The sequence below is a fragment of the Balaenoptera ricei genome, chromosome 3 (genome assembly GCF_028023285.1).
Source record: "Balaenoptera ricei isolate mBalRic1 chromosome 3, mBalRic1.hap2, whole genome shotgun sequence".
NCBI classification, from domain to species: Eukaryota; Metazoa; Chordata; class Mammalia; order Artiodactyla; family Balaenopteridae; genus Balaenoptera; species Balaenoptera ricei.
In genome coordinates, this window is record NC_082641.1 from 181,950,665 (window position 1) to 181,969,408 (window position 18,744).

The window sequence follows — 18,744 nt, forward strand, 5'->3', positions numbered from 1 at the left end:
AGAAAGGGCCCCAGGCTCAGGCTCAGGCTCAGACTCAGACCCCCACCCCCGCCACCTGACAGCACGTCCTGCCACCCACAGTTCCCAAACATCCCTCACAACCACAGCTCAAATCCACCTGTTTTATTTTTTCTTAAAAAAGAAGAAGAAGAAAAAACCAACCAAACAATGAAAACAAGGCAGCCGCCGGGCTCCCCTGGGCACTGGGCATGCATCGCGGTCAACAGGTCCGCTTGTCCTGCCCATCCCGCTGCGGCTGTGGTTGGTGGGAACACATCACCAGGTGTGGGAGGCGCTAATGAGCGGCAGAGTAAAAAGAGGGGTTGGGGCGGGCGAGAACCAGTAGTCTCAACGTAAAGTGCATGGCGAGGGCTGGCGTGGGGCCGCGCCGGGCCCTCTCCCTCCTCCCCCGGCCGGGGGAAGGGGCTCAGCACAGGATTGCAGTCAGCAGGAGGTCGTGTCCACCAGCCACCAGGGGAGGGTGGACCCCAGTCCCTGCTGTCCCCCAACCACAGCCCTCCAGGCCCCTCCGGCTTCCGGAGGGGCAGTCAGCACGAAGGGTGCAGCGGCGGCCTTCCTGGGCAGTGGGCGGCAGGCCAGCAGTCGGCGGGAAGACTGAGCAGGACCTGGCCGGGGCTCCTGGAGACAGGCTGAGACCAGAACAGAAGGTGGATCACTTCTGGGTCAACGCAAGGCCCTGCCTCCCAGGAAGCAGGCCTGCCCTGGGGCCGCCCAGAGGGTGGGGAAACTGAGGCCTGGTCACGCCTCAGTGATGTCAGATGCCTCAGGAGGCCAGGGAGGGCTGTGCTGCCTCAAGGGGCCACCCCGGGAATCGCTGGCCACCTGGTGGGATTAAGCACGGCTCTTCTGCCACGGAACCAGGCCTCCCTCCAAAGAGTTCCTACCCCACCTGGCTGGTTCTGATGCTGGCAAATTCTTTGGGGGGCGTTTCAGGGGCAGCTCCCTGGGAGAGGGGACATGGCTGGACAGGGGCTGTAGCCTCAGGCCCCTACCCCACTGCTCACATCCTGAGCAGGCGATGGGGTCTCCAGTGCCTCTGGGGCCCAGTCGCCCTTTGTGGACTGGGTGGTCAGGGCTGGGAGGAGGAAGCAGGGAGGGGAGATGACGGCCTCCGTCAGAGCCCAGCCCCTCCTAGCCTGCTCACCCTCCCAACCCCCCACCCCCCAGCCTCGTCTGACACCAGCATCGCCCTGTCGCAGAAGCAGCCTGGGTGGGGTGGGGGTGAGCCCCGCAGGTCTGCAAGACAGGCTGCCGGCTTAGGGGCCCTGCTCCTGCACACGCCGCCCCCCGACCCCAGTGCATGGCCAATGCCCTGATGAAAGTGACCTCCTGCACCTCCAACCCAGACCCCGGTGGTGACAGGCACAGGCCATGACGGTGACACCAGCCAAGCAGGGCAGTGCCCATGACACGCCCCCAACCCATTCCTCCGGTCCCCACCACATCCCACCTGCAGGCGGCCACCCTCACTGCTGCTTGCAGGCCGACAGCCGGCGGATCTTGCTGCTGGCCGAGCAGGCCTTGCGGGCGGGGTTGGTGGCAGCGCTGGCCCGGCGCTCCGCCCTCGACCTGGCACTCAGCTGGGCTGACTCGGTGCCATTCACACACACGGCTTTGTGCGGGCCCCGGCTCTGTGTGCTCCACCCGGCCTCCTCCTCCGGGACCTGTCCTAGGAGGGAGAAGGCAAACATGTGCTGACTGGGGGTCCCCGACCAACACGCCCCCAGCGCCCCGCCTGCCCGGGCCCAGGGCACCTCCACCACCTGTCCCACCCGGTCCTGCCAATGGGGCCCTAATCCAGGGAGCGGCAGGGCTGGCCTTCGAGTCGGCCGGGGCAGGGCCCGGCCTATGCTCACCTGCCTGTTCAGGTGTGAGCGGAGCCCTGCACTCGGGTGGGAACACGGTGGACACCAGGGACCTGGGGCCCGAGCCTCAGCTCTCTCACCTGTGCGATGGCCAGACCTCGTTGGGCCCCGTGGGACTCGGAGGGGCTGGGCTCGGGCCGGGTGTCCGGACTCGCCGTCTCTCCCACAAGAGCCCGCCCCGGCTCTCCACGCCGGGCACAAACGGAGAGGCCGTCACAGGTGCCTGCCATGCCCCGGCCCCAACCGTGTGGGCTGTCAGCCCTCACCGGGTCCTGGGGCCACTGGCCCGGGGCCGCCTGCCCCACCGCGTGCCCGCTGAGGCGTGGGGGGAGGGAAGTGTGCAGGGAGCCTGTGCTGCCCGCGGCGCACCCCCCTCCCACGGACGTCAGCAGGAAACCCCTCAGCTGCCTCAAACCCATCTCCTCCACACACGGAGCCCCGTGTCTGCCAATGGCGTCACGTGCCTGACTCGGCCTCCAGACCTAGCCGGGAGGCACCGGCCCATGACCGGGAAGTGTCTCAGGTCAGAACCCAGAGCGTGGGGTGGGGGCAGTGCCAGGTGTCTGCTCTGATGGGGCAGGGGGGCTGCAGGGGCGCTGAGCACCGAAACTCTGCGCAGATCACCTGGGGCCCAGCCTCCGGCACAATGACCACGGCCAGAGGGCGGCTGGAGGGCACGGGATCTGCCCCACATGCCCTCAAGGCACTGGGGCCACTGGCCCCGACCAACCAACACCCGGCCCAAGGCCCAGCACCAGCCCTCAGGGTGGATGGCAGAACCAGGGACAGACCAGGGGCCCAGGGGAGCAGCTGAGAGCCTCTGACCGTGACCACACGACAGGACCGGAACGGGAGGAGCCCCAATACGGCCCACTGCCGGCCCACGGGCAGGTCAGCGAGAAGCAGCTGACTGACCTCAGCACAGGACCGTCCGTCCCCACGTCTTCTGTGGCGGACGTTCCCAGGCCAGGGATCTGGCTCGGGCCCAGAGAGCCGCTCTTGAACAAGCCCTCCCCTACCCAGGCAAAGCAGTCCCAGGCCTCTGGAACAGGCCTGAAGAGACAGTGTGTGGTCAGTGCCTCTACAGCCGGCCGGCCAGCAAGGCTCACACCCAGGCACCTGTCCCAGGGCCCCAGTGCCTCTGAGAGGCAGGACACCTTGCTTCTATCCTGTGGAGGGGACGGAGGCTCCAGGAGGCCTGACTCAGGACTGGACCGTGGCCAGGGTTCCCAGGGCGGGGGCATCCCACCTGACCCCAGGACCCCATGGGGAACGGCTGCAGCCAGCTGCACCTGAGGCCTGAGTGTGCCCCCAGGAGAGTGGGACACGCGGACCCACCCTGGGGCTGCTCCCTGGAGGCCCCGCTGGCCACCCTGCACACGGGCTCTTTCTACGGTAAATGCCTAAGCCCTGGCCGGCGAGCCGGAAGGAAGCAAGCATGACCCGCACACGCTCAGCGGGGCAGACCTTTATGCGGGAGCCTGCAGAACCGGCCCCGGGACAGCACAGCACCGCGGGGCGGTGGGTGGAGCAGCGCTACACTAGGGCCCGGGCTCTGCCCGGAGCTCCTCGGCGGCCCTGGCCTCGGCGGCCCTGGCCTCAGCGGCCCTCGCCTCAGCTTCCTCTCCAGAAAGGTCTGAGCACTGGCTCTCCTGCGGGCCTCTCTCTCTAAGCCCTGCCTCAGACGCCTCCTCGCCACCTGGGGAAGAAGGCCACTCGTCAGCAGTGCGGCCGGTGCGGAGAGGGCCACCGGACCCTCGGGCCGGGGGCAGGGCCTCCCCACTTCCCCCGCAACCCCCGGGGACTCACCGGGCACCGTGAAGTCCTGAGTGTAGATGATGTCGTCCTCGATGTCGAAGAGCTCGTCATCCGTGGCGTCGGCGCAGCCGTGCAGGTCCTCCAGGTAGGGCACCACCGTCATGCCGCGCCACCGGTCCTTGCAGTCCGCGCTCGGCGGGATGGGCACTGGCTCCTCGGCCGGCGGGTGCTTCTTCCGGAACCAGCTGCGGAAGCCGGCGGGTCAGGGCAGCCAGGGGCTTGCCTGGCTCCCCACGTGGGCCCACCCCCAATTCCTGCTGAGAACCACGCGGGGTGGGGGAGGGAGAAAGGGCCCAACGGGAGAGACTGAGCCAGCAAGACCCCCGTGGCCCCAACCTCCCCCTCCCCTGCCCCCACTCGCTCTCGCCACACGGGCCCCCAAGTCGGGGAGCCCTGCGGGGACTCACCTGTGCTGCCGGATCTGCTGTATGGAAAACCGCTTGGCCGGCTCGTATTCCAGCATCCCTGCCAGGGAGACCAGCGGTGGGTGCAGGGGCCAGCACGGGCAGAGGGCCCTCCCCTGCCTGGGAGAGGTGGGGACGCCCGTGGGTGCCCGTACGGGGGAGGGGGTGGCGTGAGTGAGCGGAGTCCCCTCCCCCGCAGGCCTGGCCTCTACAGCCGGGCGCCCAGCACGACGGCAAAGATGCTAAGCCCGTAGCTGAGCGGAGGCGGACGCAGTCGGGGCCGTCGCCCTGTCTCGACACGAGGGGCTGCCGGGCAGACACTGCAAAGCAAGGTCGGGAGGACCAAGACCAGAGAAGGCTGGGATGCAGGACGGACAGCCCGCCCCAGTGACCCTGACCCTGTCCACACGCCCCAGGAAGACAAAGCACACGGCTCGCCCCTGCTGTTGCCCGCCCGGCTCTGGCCAGCAAAGCCTGTGACTGGCCATTCTAGCCAGGACACCAAAGCCCCCTGAGGCGGCGGCAGGAGAACCGGAGGCCTCAAGAGTGACACACTGTATGTAGACACTGGTGTGAGGGCCTTTTGCCTGGCATCCGGACACTCAGAAGGCTCAAGGCTGACCTGCAGGCTGTGCTGGGCTGGCCCGAGACAGCAAAGGGCGGCACCACCCCCCCAGGGCTGCAGGGGGCCCAGGGCCCGAGGTCCCCAGCCCCCACCATGCTCAAGTGCCCACCCCCTTCCCCACGGGAGGACCGAGCGTGACGCAGAGAGGGGGATGGGGGCGGCAGGGCTCTGCACACCACCTCTTGGAGGTGCCTTTGTTCTCAGGAAATGAGAGGCCATTTCAGAAGCTGGGGCTCAGAGAGCTGAGTATCTGAGTGGTGTGGGAGAGGAGGAAAGGTCACGGTCGCGGCCTCGCTGCAGGAGGGCAGGGCCAGGGCGGTGTTCCAGAGACTCACAGGGGAGGCGGCCCAACAGCCCAGCTGCCGGGAGGAGCCTCCATGCAGAGTGCAGTGCAAAGGCCCCGAGGCAGGCCTGGGCGGAGGAAGCGAGGATGGGACACCCTGCCTGGATCTGGGGACAGGGACACAGGTGCTCTCTGCCATCTCGTCGGCCCCACTTGGGACTGTTTTGAGCGCTTATGAGAGTGAGGGTGGCAACAGATCATCATCTGTGTCACTGGAACAAAGAAAGCTCCGTACAGAGGAAACTCTGACCCACCAGCCCCTGGCGAGGGAAGGAGAGTCTGGAACACCAGCTCACCACCTGCAACGGCCCTCGGCCCTCAGTGGAGCTGGTGGAGGCCAGGGGGCACGGTCCAGGCACCCCTAAGGACGGGGCCCACAAACTGCTAAGGAGAGCTCAGGTGGGGAGGGCCGGGACTGAGCCAGCTGGGCCGCTGCCTCCTGCTTGCTGGCTCCTCCCACGTTCCAAGAAGACCCCAGGCAGGTGGTGTGCCCAGCCCTCTGAGGGTCCTGGGGCAGCTGGCAATGCAGGCCTGGACTGGCGGGGGGGAGGTGGGGCCCGGGGCCGTAGAGCACTGGGAACGCAGCTGCCCAGCTTCATTTCACCTTCACTAACAAACCAAAGGACCGGCGAGACTCAGTCGTCAGAAAGCTCAGGAGCCACGCAGGACTGTGAAGATCCTCTTGGCTGTGCATCACACGAAGGCCGGGCACTGACCCAGCGTTCAGCACAAGCCGAGGGTCAGGTCAGTTACACAGAGCCCAGGGACTGTGGGCAGGGAACCTAGGACGGTGCCGGTCAAACAGGGCGATACCCTGGATGTGCTGCGTCATCAAAACTAACTTCGGCCAAGCCCCAGGATGCTGGCGTGGCTCCCGCCCATCCACACCTAGACAGGCCCCTGCGGTGCACAGACAGCGCCACCTGCTGTACAGCCTGGGAACTGCAGCAGGAAGAGCACCCCACCCCCACCCCCCTGCAGGAGACCCCCACTCAGCAGGCGGACTGGGGTCCCCGCTGCTACTTCACTGTAGGGATGGGGGATCAGAACAGGGTGGAACGAAGGTCCAGGGCAGGCAGTGGAGCCCAGAGGAGCCAGCGGCCCCTTGCAGGCGCCCCTGCGCCCACTGCTCTCCACACCCGACTAGGCTCTGCACCACCCCGCCCCGCCCCGCGTCGGGGAACTGCACAGAGAAGAGCCGGCTCCCGCGGGGCCAGCGGGCCACGGGAATCCCACGGGGGCCCCAGTACCCGCCGCCAGCCCACCCACCCCCGCAACCCAGCCTCCTGCCTCAAGGGCCTCACCTTTGAGCAGGTCTGAGAGTGGGGGGCCGCAATCCCCCGGGATGGTGTAGTCCCCCTTCCCGATGTTCTCAAACAGCTTGTAGATGTTGTCTCCCTCGAACGGGTACAGGCCTGTCGTGATGTTGTAGCTGCGGCCCCGGGAAGGACAGACCAGTCAGGAGGGCCTGCCTCGCGCCCCAGCCTGGAGCCAGCCTGGTCCCGAGCCTTAACCACCCCCACCTGCGGGGACTTGGACTTGGTGAGGAGAATGTTCTGGAACACATGGTGGTGGCGGCTCACTAGGAAGATACGGAAAGCCACCGGATGGTACACTCTGACACGGTGGGTCAAGGGTACACGAGTCAGCTCTCAGTAACACGAAACAGGACACCCACGCCGGCGGCTGCGCGCACAGGGGGCTGCAGCGTGAACTCGCCTCGGGCAGGAGAGGCTTCCAGAGAACACAGGCCCACTCGGTGCCGCCTGAGCTCACGGAGGAACAGACGACCACGTGGCGGCGTCTGGGTGGGGGGTACGCAGCGGTGGGCCGAGCATCGCCGGCGACTCGTGGTGTCTGAGAATTCTCAGCCCCAGGGGTCAGGACAGAAACACCTGCCCAACAGCGACTGTGGCCGGTGTGGGAAGCAGCACAGGTGGAGACCAGCACAAGCCCAAGGTGGGCGGGGGCCAGGAGGACGGCCGGTCCCAGTGCCTGTCCCCCCACCCATGGGGGCTCCTGACCCCGGCTCCGTGGCCTCCACAGACTCTGGGGGGCGGCAGCAGCTGGGAGACCTGTCAGGAGGGGCAGGTCATGGAAGCCTGGAGCCCAGATGGGGTACCTGGGGCCGGGGGGGGGGGGTGAGGGAAGACCCCTGGGGTGGACGGACCCAGGCCCAGGGGCACTTACAGCGTGACCCCAGCTGACCAGATGTCCACCTTGAAGCCAGAGAAGGTGTCCAGGCCGTTGGCGATCTCGGGCGGCTGGAATGCGGGGGAACCCTGGCTCGTCCGGCACGTGTCGTCCTCGGCAAACGGGTGCAGGGCCTGTAGCAGCACCAGACAGCCCTCAGGGAGCGGCCCTCGGTGGGTGGGGACCCCACCCTGTGTCCCCACCCTGGGTCCGGCTTGGGGGCGGGGCACCTGCCTCGGCCACACCGAGGTCGGAGATCTTGAGCGTGCCACCCGTGGTGAGCAGCAGGTTGCCGGGCTTGATGTCCTTGTGCACGATGCCCTGGCTGTGCAGGTACTCCAGGCCGTCCACCAGCTGGCAGAAGTACCTGCAGGGCACAGCCTCTGTGAGCCACCGCACCAAGGGGCGCAGCCCCACCTGTCGGGAACCTCAGCTGCCTAGAACGGCTGCCTGCAGCGACCCAGCGGGACCAAGGATGGGAGGCCGAGGCTCAGGGGCCGTCGGCGCCGGGCGGCCCATCAGGGAACCAGAGGGCCAGTGGCCGGGCCGAGCCACTCCTGGGCCCCCGCTGCCCCCCCAGCCCGGGCAGCCCAGGGGCCCTGCTATCATCCCAACCTCTGTGGCCTGGACACAGCCCTGCTGCCCCCCCGTCCCCCCTGGGGCCAGGGACCCAGGCCAACCCACTGACCCCGTTCCCCTCACGCCACAGGCCAGCTGGTCCTACAGCAACTGGGTGTTAGGGGCGACTGCCCAGGAGGACTAGCCAGCCGGGGCAGCACAGGCCGCTGTCAGCAGCTTCCCAAGCACAGGAGGCCCCAAAGCCTCGGTGGCGGCCACAGTGGGGCAGGGAGGTGCGCAGAGAGGAGCTTGTGGGGCTGCCAGGGCGTCCACAGCAGGTGGGCTGCGGGACTGCAAACTGAGCCCCAAAGCCCTGAGTTTTGAAACACACTCGAGCTTTCGTTTCACTGATGATCAGAATTAAGTTGTTCGAACGCTTGGGCCCGTGAGTGACCGGGCGGGGGCGGAGGGGGCAGCAGTGGGGCCCGCAAGCTCACCCGTGGGCCTGGCACACGGGGAAGCGCTTCTCGGGCACGCTGTCCAGCATCTCCTGCATGCCGCACACGCAGTACTCCATCACCATATACGTGCAGCAGCGGCAGTGCTAAGGAAAGCGCGCTCAGCCAAGACCCCGCCCCGGACGGGCCATCCCCAGGGAACAGACAGATGCTAGGGGGCGAAGGCTGCACTAGTACAGTGAGCTGGAGACCCCAGAGGGATCACAGGTGCTGCAGGAAGCCCCCCGGTCGTTCCACACCCCAAGGAGGAGCTCAAGCCCCAGCCCTGGCCCCCAAAGGAGCGAGGGAGGGGCGTGTGGGCCCTGGGGAGAGAAGGCCTGAGCAGGGGTGGGAGGCCAGGGAGAGACAAGGGCAGCACAGGGGTGAGGCTGCAGAGCAGGGATGGGGGGCCCAGGGCCAGGCTGAAGCCCCCCAGCCGCATCTCCACCGTGGAGGGGCAGCCCTGCGACTAGGATGGAGAGGACCCCCATGACGCTACATCCAGCGAGTCAGTGACAGGCCCCTCTGCGACACACGCCCCTCAGCAGGCCCCCGGGCCCCTATACCCTGCTTCTCGGAGCTGCAGCCCAGGAGTAAAGGGCGAAGGCCGAGGACACTCCCAGTACACCGTTACCACAGTGACACACTCCCCATCCCGTCCACCATGCATCCGCCACAGGCCAGGGCGCACAGCCCCCAAACAGAAGCCAGGGAAGCGTCCCCGCTCCAGGGACCAGGCTGACAGCAGGGCCCCAGCTCCACACGAGAACAGGAGGTCTAAGCGGAGAACCAGCCCGCATCCTGCGGCGCCCCCCGTGGGCACTCGCTGGAGAGGGGCCCCGGCCCCGAGGTCGGCGGCGCCCAGGGAACACCTGGCACCCCGAGCCCCAAAAGGATATATCTTCTGCTTCTCCTCGTTGTACAGCACGTCCACCAGCTGGATGACGTTTTTGTGCCGTAACCTCCTCAGCAGCTGGATTTCCCTGAAGACAGAGGACGGAGGCGTCAGCCAAGCCCCACGGCCTGGCAGTGCCGCCGGCCCCCAGGAACCGTGCAGAGGGCAGCACCAGAGTGAGCAGCTCCGCACAGGGGCAGCTAGTCCTGGGCACGTGCCCGAGCCCAGCAACACGACCAGGCCCCGTCCCCGCATTTTAACTGAAGATTCACAGAGACCACAGCGAAGACCGCGCGGGGACAGCAGGAGAGCACGCGGGAGTTGGGGCTCCAGCCAGGTCCCCGCATCCCCCCACCCCCTCCTCCCTCTGGGACTGAAGCCCAGGCTCCCCTCTGCTGTCAGGGCGGCTCCACGAGGACTCCCTGCAGGAGCCGGGGCGGGGTGGGGGGGCGGGCAGCTCCGCAGAAGGTTGAACAGTCACCAACTGACCCAGCACCTCCAATCAGGGCACGTGCCCGGGAGGACCGAGAGCACGGCGACCCGGTCACACGTGCTCACGGCGGCACCGTCCACGGGAGCCCAAGGGCAGATACAACTCCAGTGTCCCTCCACACACGGGAACACCACTCAGCCGAGCGAAGGCAGAAGCCCTGATACTCGCTACAACGTGGATGGACCCTGAGAACACGATGCTCAGTGAGAGAAACCGACACAGAAAGACACACGGTGTGTGATTCCATTGATGGGAAACGTCCAGAACAGGCCAGTCCACAGGCAGAGAGTGCGTTCCTGGTTGTCAGGGACTGGGGATGGAATGGGGTGACTGCTGATGGGGACGGGACTTCCTTTTGGGGTAATGGAATGTTCTGAAACTAGACAAAGATGAGAGTTGCCATGAAGATACTAAACGTCACCGAATTGCACGGTATGTGAATAATACGTCAATAAAGATTTTTTAAAGTTCTCACTGGGAAGCCCAAGCATGAAACACAAGACCAGCCAGGCAGGTGAGGGGTCCCCAACCTCACCAGACCCGAGTCGCACGCCTCTCACTGTCCATGAAGAGGTCGCCTATTCCAGGAAGCCGTTCCTGACCACACCCCACCCTCGCACACCAGCGCGGATCCTGTGCCCTCGACACCACCCGCCCTCCCCGGTGTAGGTCCTCCTCCCATGCAGATTCCCCAGCCCGGCACTCATGCAGGGAGGGTGCCCCGGAAACAGCAACTGTGTGTAGCGCCCACTCCCCAGACCCATAGCACAGGAGGCCACCGACTTGCTGGAGGAAACACAGCTTTACAGCTGCTTCCCGTGAGCTCACTGCCTGCCTGCCCCCCACCCCACTCCCACCCTCACCAGAGGGTTGCGGGGCACAGCAGTAACTCTACCCTCATTCCCCCCATCATTCCGCGCTTATCCCTAACCACCTGACCTCTGAGGTCTGGGACGCTGCACACATTTCAATCCACACCTGAGTGGGAGGGAGGGGAGGAGACTCACAGACGTTGGGGTCACCCTGGTTTACACCGCCTGACCTTTGGGATTTATCCTGGTGTCCAGTGTGAGCAGGGATCACACTCGATTTTCCCCCCAATAAATGATACACAGTAGCTCCGCCTCAGCTCTGTGACGTCAGGGCGTCCTGGGCTCTGGGGGGTGTGGAGCAGCATCCCTGACCTCCACACCTTTGATGCCAGGAGCCCCCCTCCCTCATCGTGACAACCATAGATGTCCCCAGGTATCGCGAGGCGTCCCTGGGGGCAAGACGGCCCAGGTGAGAGTCCTGCTGTAAAGGATCAGGAACGTCCTGGGGTGTGGGGAGCAGACCCTGAACCTTCCCAGCTCGGGCCCCAGTGCTGGTCCCCCAGATCCCACTCACTCACTCAGTCCTGCAACAGACGGGCCTTATCAGGCCCCTGTGGGTCAGGCCCCGGGCAGGTGGGTGCCCTGTCCGTGGGGGCTTGGGTGCCCCTCTGATGCTCCAGGTCCACCACCACTTGTCAGGGAGCGGCCCTGTGCCCCCAGGCATCCCTCCCCCTCTCGCCCAGATCACCCCACAGCTCTGACTCCCGGCCTTGCCTGCTGCCAGCTCTCCAGGACCAGAGCTCGGCTCTGGTGACTCAAGGACCCTCCCCCGCAGGCAAGTCCCCTCCCTTTCTATCTGACAGTCGAGGGCTGGTGGCCGCCCCGGGCCGCACCGCACAGCAGCCTTTGTCATGACAGTGGTGACCAGGCCTTTGGGGTCCCTGCCAGGACTGAGTACAGCACTCCTCCTCGCAGGGGTCCCAGGGGCAGGGGTCCCAGGGGCAGGTGCAGAGCCGGCTCCCCTCAGAGACCAGCGTTTAGCACCTGCCGTCCACCCAGCCAGCCAAGTACCCGCTGAGCTACCTAGCCAGAGCCGCCATGGGGTCTGCGGCCCAGAGGGGAAGGGTGTCACGTGGGGGGCAAGCTGTCGCGAGCTGCAAGCTGGGGGGGCTGAGGGAGGGCCCAGCGCAGACTCTGACCCCGTGCCAGCCTCCCCTGGAAGCTGGCTCCAGGCACTCTCCCTCTCCTCTCCATCCAGAGGCGCTACAGGGGCTAACTAAACCGCACGTGTGGACACCAGGAGGCCCTTCGTACCTGGAGCCAACGCGTGGCCACCACCTGGAGCGCTTACAGCCAGGCTTCAAGCAGCGTCTGCCGATCCGAGTGTGAGAACCTGCCTGAACGCAGACACAGGCTGCCAACAACACGTGTGGCAGCTCCGGGAGGGGGGCCCGCGGCTAGTCCAGGGGCCCCGGGGAGCCCACCCCAGGCCTTCCAAGGCGAGGACAAACCCCACGGCTCTGCCTTCTGTGCCGTGAGATACCTGGGCCTGGAACCATCTTCCGGGCCGCGCCTCTCCATCCGCCCACTGCCTTTGGGGCAAACTTCTGTGCGCGAGGAGGCTGACGGCAGCACCCTTCCCTCCACAATTAAACAGCTCACCCCCTACTCCAACGCCAACAAAGCCAGCCCTGAAGGGAGGTCCCTGCGCTGTGGGTGCGTCAAGCGCTCATGTGGTCAGTTAAATGTGATGGAAACCTCCTGGAGAAAAACGGGTAAGTCCCATTATGGATATCAGGTAAGTGGCTACAGTGTCCAGCTCCTCTGAGAGAGGAGAACCTCGCCCACAGGCGGCATGGAGATGCGCGCTCCGAGCGGGTAAAAGGGGCGTGCAGGAGGACCCCCGAGACATTCACTGCAGAGACCGGGCCGGGGAGGGACCGCTACACCTTCTCTGAGTTCTCCGTCTCCTACAAGGCAAACTACTGACCGGAAAAAAAGAAAAACAGTATTTAAAGAAAGAGGAAAAGCCAGGCGCTCAGCCAGGATGCAGGAAGTAAAGTGACAGGAAGCCGAGCCTTCCGGCCCGGCCGCAGCTGCTCAGGGCGGGTGTCACAGGGACCTGCCCGCAGTGCCACCCGAGCAGAGCGGACTGCTGGGGACGGACTCGCTGACTACCCACGAGGGAAACGGAAGAGCCCCTGGAGCTCACAGAGGAATGGAAAGGAGCTGCCACCACAGTCGCCCATCCCAGAGCCGCCGGGGATGCACCCACCTCACTCCCTCCAGACGGTGATGGGGACAGGGACGGGTCCACGGAGAGCAGGGGAGGGGACGATGGCAGCTCTGGACGAGGGACACTGAGCAAGACCCCCCTCACCCCTTGGCCTCTCTGCTGATGCTTCTAATCATATGGCAAGAGGCCATCGGGGATCCGGGAGAGAGACTAAAATGAGGAGAAATTCACCAAAAGTGAAGTTCAACACAAACACTCGCTCACGCAGCTTCCCAGAAACACAATTCGTAACAGGCACCAAGTGGGGACAACCCGAATGTCCACTGACGGGTTAATGGATACACCACATCCCTCCACACCCAGGAACATCACCTGAAAAGGGGTGAAGCACTGACACTCGCTACCACGTGGATGGACCTTGAAAACAGGATGCTCAGTGAGAGAAGCCAGACACAGAAGGACACACGGTGTGTGAGTCCACTGATGGGAAACGTCCAAAACAGGCAGATCCATAGAGACAGGGAGTGGGTTCCTGGTTGTCAGGGGCTGGGGGAGTGAATGCTGATGGGGGCGGGGTTCCTGTTGAGGGGATGGGATGTCCTGGAATTAGAGGTTATGGTTGCACACTCTGTGAAAATACTAAATGACACTGAGTTACCCGCTAATAGTTGAATTTTATGTCACGTTAAATTATGTCTCATTAAAAGCGTTAAAAGAACAAATTGCTGTGCAGCGCGAGGTCAACATGGGATAAAGGGCAGCTTTGCTGTGATTCCCAAAACACTCCTGAGTGAGGAGCCAGTGTCCCCACCCACCCCCTGCGCCCCGGCCTGGGGTGTATCCCAACGGCCCCCGAGCTCCCACTGCATCTCACAGTCACCCCCTTGGCCAGGGAAGGACCAGACAGGGAGGCCACGAGGACGTTCAGTGTGGGGCGCCTCAGTGGACCAGCCGTGCCCTATCGCTGCCAGCCTGGCCTCACGGAAGAATCCTTCCCACTGGGGGGCGGGGGGCAGGTGCCCCAGCAGATGCCAGGACCTGGCGGAAGCCACTCAGGACGGGAACGAAGGCCAGCAAAGTCCAGGCTCTGCTGCACGCACTAAAATCCCAACCACTCACACCCCAGGTTCAAGTACCTGCCAGTCACTGCTGGCCTGGCCGAGGGAGGCCCAGCCTAGAGACTGGCGCCGGCCTGCTGGGCCCCAGCCACACGGGCAGGGACACCGATGAAGAAGGAGGCTGGCAGGGCCCTGACCCGCCCAGTGCCGGCCCCGCACGGCTCACCAAGCACCTGCACCCCGCATACACTGGGTACAGACCCCGACCTGCCCTCACACAGACGGGCTGTGGGGCACACAGACTGCCCCGGCCGCTGTACACTTGTAAACAGCTGATGAAAACCCACAAAGAACAGTATCTTGGGACAGGTGAGAATCCCGTGAGCGGGGCCCATCTGCCACCCGCCCTCCCCGGGGGGTTGCGTCAGAGGGGCGTGTGCCCACCGTCTGTATGGGCGCGAAACCCCACGGCTGCCCCCGGCCAGGCAGGCGCCAGCACGGCTTCTGCTGCCAACCGGGAAAGCAAGCAGGTACAGCTTACTGTTGAAAATGATCCTTAGGAGAGTTTAATTTTTCATTAAAAAGTGCTTGGATAGGTAACGAAAACATACTAAAGAGAGGCTCAGAGGGAGTGTGGCAGAAGCATTAGTATTAAAACGATGAGTAATTTCTGTCTTACTTCTTGGTGGTTTTCGGAACTTTCGTGTTTTACAATAAGAGCAAATTAGTCTTTGTGAGCAAGACGGGGACAAGCACAGACCCACAGCAGCCCTCCCGGCAGGAGCCACAAGAGGGGAGGACCTCCTTTAACACAAAGTGTATCCTTTAAGGAAAAGCTTCCCATCCCAACTGGAGCTAGAGGACTCCTGAGGCTTGTCTGGAAAATTCTGGACGCTTCACTCCAAGAGAAGAGTCTGGAGTTGAGTTCATTAAGTCTCTCCAAGACAAAGGAGCCTTTTTTCCCTGCAGCCGCCTGGCAGCAAGGCTGACCCAGAAGCCTGGATCTCTGGGCCGGTGAGTGGACACCCAGCCCTTGCTTGAGCCCAGGGCCTCACCTCCTCCGGCCTCCAACCCGGGGCGCTCTGTCAGGACTCAGGACAAGGGAACAGGGTGCCTCCGAGCAGGGCACGCCCCCTCACAGCGCCCAAGGAAGGAGGCGCGGTGGGTTCTAACCCGCAGCCGCATACCCAGCAGGTCCTCACGCCACACGCTGCAGACGGCAGGCGGCCGCATGGGGCCAGCGCTGCGCTCCAAGGGGCCTCAGAGAGGTGAAGACCTACACGTCTAGGGCTAAGCTGGAGGAACCGGCCCAGGCCCTGCAGCTGTGACACCTCGTGTTGACTGCCAGGCCGGCTGTGGACCGCCAATCACTCTGCCTCCCAGGCCTCAGTTTCCCCTCCGGTTCTTCCGACGGACACTGTGTCTCCACAACTCCTGGGACCGTGGCTGACCGCTCTGGAAACGAGGACTGGGAGCCAGTACGCTGCGACCCTCCAGTGGGGCGGCAGAGCGCGAGGGTACTCTTTGGGTGGTGAACAAACGTCCCCTAACTTGACCTTGAGCATGTGCATTTGCATGTGGGGAGGGCCTTTATTACGTGTACATCACGCTTTGGCAGAAGTGGGCACTCGACACCTCCATCGCATCTGCGAATGTTCTGGGACCCACTCAGCTCAGCTGCCCCCAGTCCACGCCCCTGGACGCATGCACTACCTGAAGCCCCAGGGACGGCCAGCAGGGTGGGCTTGGGCGACTCTAGCCAGACAGATCAGTTGGGGCTGGAAGCCAGCCTGGCCCCTTGGGGACGGACTCTGGGAACCCCTCCTACCTCAGGGTGCTACTCCCAAGAGGCTGGGGCCTGGGGTGCCATGGCAGCCCAGCATAAAGCACCGGCACCAGAACACCTCCATGGACCCAGGCTGACCTCAGGCGGAGGGAGGGTGCATCCAGGCTGCAAGAGCACAGCACCCCGTTCCCCGGACAGATCCAGGGATGAGGCCTAAGAGGAGCCAGGAGAACGAGGACCAGCCCTGGAGAGCGGAGGTGTGGGGCGGGGTGGGGGGGGCTCAACCCGGAGCAGCGGCCAACTGGCATCCCGAGGGCCACGTCTCCCCCACGTGCTTCTGCCTTAAAGAGAAAATGTGACTTAGAAGCAGGGAGTAGGGATCTGATCAGAGGCGTGGCCTCGCTTGGCCCACAGGAGGGCACCCGCTGTCCCCTGGCCTGTCTCCCCAGGACACCGGTGGCCCCTGCCCCACCCCCCACCCTGCAGGTAAGAGACGGGCACAGAGAACTGAACAACTGGCCCTGGGGCGCCCGGCCCCACCTTCGCCAGGGGTCCACAGCTGGGGCACTGACCACAGCCAATCAGGTCTCAGCACCCTGCTCCCCGACTTGACCACCCTAGGCATCCCAGAGCAGGCGAAAACAGCTGGGCAGCGCGCTGTCACACTGCGTGAGAGCAGGGGGGCCAGGAGGAGGGAATGAAAATGGATCTGGGAGCAGCACTCCCAGTACTGGCCAAGGTCACCAGCCAGTCCTGCTGCCGCCTGGCCCGTGAGATAAACCCCTCGGCTCGGGCAGGGCAGGGTCCCCCCCAGGCAGCAGCGATAAGGAGGGGTGGCCCCTCCTGAAACCAGCAAGAGGGACGGAGGCAGGGCTCCCACCGTCCTGGCGGCGGGGGGGTGGGGTGGGGGGGTCTGCACACAGACCCCACCATCTCTGGGATGTCAGGAGGCAGACGGGCGCCTGAAAATATCTGTGTAAAAAGTTTGCGGGGACACAAGCTGATCTCCTTCTCAGGAGTCACCGGGACTGCGAGTCGCCAAAGTGTCCTGTGTCACATCCCAGGAAAGTGAGAAAGGGCGAAGTTCCCCCCTGCTGACTGATAAGCCGGTGCAAACAATTATTTTTGGCAACCGTACGGTCCCCCTCCAACAGGATAAACAAACCGCGTGTCCCCGGCCCTAGTAAGAGCCGCACGCTGCGCGGAAACTTGCCGGCGGCGTGCAGGCCCCTTTCGGAGCCCAGCTGCTCGCAGCCAAACCAACGCCGGCCCGTTCCGCCGGGCACCTCAACCCTCCGGACAGCTGGGAGGGCAAAGGGGGTGAGGGGCGCCCCCTTCCGAGGAGGGTTCCGCATCGGCCGAAAGCACAGGACGCCCAACCGCAACAAGCTAGCCTGACTTCACCAAAGTACCCTAGCGAATTGCCCACGACCTTCCCTCGCTGGTCGGCTCGGGTGCTTAAGGAAAGAGAGGACGGAAGGAAGAAAGCGAGAAATGGAGGGAGAAGAAAGGGAGGGAAGGAGGAAGGAGGGGGCCGCCCAGCGGGCCGCGCTCCCACCCAGGAAGCCCGCACTTACTTCTTTACGTTGGCCTCCCCGTTGGGGATCCTCCGCAACTTCTTCTTCTTGAGAATTTTGACGGCTCTCCGGCACAGCGTCTCCGAGTCCAGCACCTCCTTCACCTTGCCGTACGACCCCTCCCCCAGCAGGTCCCCCATCAGGTACTTGCCGATGAGCTTGGCCCGCTTGCGGCGGGGCTGGTAGATGACCTCGGTGGAGTCGATGCGGTGGATGAACGTGTCCATCCCCACCGACATCAGCTCGCCCTCTGTAAACATGCCCAGCTGCTGCGGGTCCGCCACCTCCATCCTAAACCCCAGGCCTCCGACTCCCGCCGGCGGTCCCTTATTCCCTTTTCTGAGCTTCGCGGTGTGCGGTTCTTCCGTTTGTCCCCCTCCCCCAAAAAAATTCCCTTCTCCAAAAATAAAAGTCAACAAAATCTCAAAAAAAGGAAAAAAAGAGAGAGAGAAAAAAGAAAAACCCTTCTTGGAAAAGAAACGATTGTACTGAACGTGAGTTCAAGAAGCGCGCCTGGTCCAGAGCCCGGGCAACCGGGCGTGCGCAGCGTCCCAAGTTTGGGGGCCGCCCGGCCTCGCAGCTTCGAGGCGGGCCGGCGCGTCCACGGGGGCCCTCGAGAGGCCGGTGGGGCCGAGAAGTGCTAGGTCATCCTCCAGGGACTTTAGACCCTCGAACGAACACGGACGCGGCAGGGTCGAGTCTTCTCCGCGCCGTCCATTACTAGCGGCCCATGGCGCGCGCCGGCAGCCCCGCACAGGCCGGCCCCGGGGCCCCCAGAGCTGGGCAGGCGAGCTTAGCCGGGGGCCGGGCGCGCCGCTCGGGGGCGTCTCCCGCCGGCCTCGCCGTCCGGGGAGCCCGAGACGCCGGCAGGTGCGTGTCCTGAGCGCGCGGGGCACCTCCGTCCGGCCCGGCCGGCTCCCGCCAGCGCCGGGGCTGCCCGGGGCCCGCCGGCCGCAAGGAACAAGCCCCGTCCGAGCCGCCCACTGCCCGGGCGCCCGCACACCGGCCCGAGACCCCGAGCGGCCGCGCGGGCCCGGCGGGCGCCCCTCCCCAAACGGCAGCCCGCGCTCGCTCTCCACCCGAACGCCGTCGGCCGCGGGCCGCGGGGCGCGCGGGGCTCCGGGCGGCCGAGGCGGCGCAGGCCGCAGGCCCCGGGCCGAGGTTCCGGAGGCCGCCGGGGCCCGGGCAGCGCGTCCCCCGCCGCGGCCGCCGCGCGCGTGGAGCAGGCGGGGCGGCGCGGGGACCCAGCCCATGCAAGGCGGCCGCACTGCCGGCCGGCGCCCGCCGCCGCTGCCGCCGCGCCCCGCCTCAGTCGCGGGGGCCTCGGGCCGCCTCCCCCTTCCGCGCCCGACACGCCGCCGCCATCTTGTTTACCTCCTCCCCCGCCCTGCGCCGCCGCGCCGCCGCACGCCTGCCGCGGGCCCGCCCCTCGCGGCACCGACGTGCACGCCCGTTGGCCGAGCCGGCCGGCCGCGCCCCCGCAGCGAGCCCCGCCGCCGCCGCCCATTGGGCCGTTTGGACCCAGGCGGGCGACCGAGCGGGGATTGGCTCGAGCCCGGCCCC

At 65.4% G+C, this 18,744-nt stretch overlaps 1 protein-coding gene across 3 annotated transcripts; it reads right to left on the bottom strand.

Moving 5' to 3' along the window:
- Window positions 1–108: 108 nt before the first annotated feature.
- On the bottom strand, window positions 109–18,079 carry STK11 (serine/threonine kinase 11). 3 transcript variants are annotated; one of them, XM_059918972.1, is made up of 10 exons: window positions 17,182–18,079; window positions 9,224–9,307; window positions 8,325–8,414; window positions 7,504–7,636; window positions 7,267–7,403; window positions 6,381–6,508; window positions 4,112–4,169; window positions 3,696–3,889; window positions 1,472–1,685; window positions 109–650 (listed from the first exon to the last, which is right to left on the bottom strand). In XM_059918972.1, the coding sequence occupies exons 1-10, from the start codon at window positions 17,469–17,471 to the stop codon at window positions 428–430; spliced, it is 1,551 nt and encodes a 516-aa protein (XP_059774955.1). In that variant the 5' UTR covers window positions 17,472–18,079; the 3' UTR covers window positions 109–427. The 3 variants fall into 3 exon arrangements, 2 of the variants coding, with proteins under 2 accessions (XP_059774955.1, XP_059774956.1); XM_059918973.1 differs by having other exon boundaries at window positions 562–650; window positions 1,472–1,690; XR_009502580.1 differs by lacking the exon at window positions 109–650 and adding an exon at window positions 3,354–3,585 and having other exon boundaries at window positions 1,616–1,690.
- Between the last annotated feature and the right edge of the window lie 665 nt (window positions 18,080–18,744).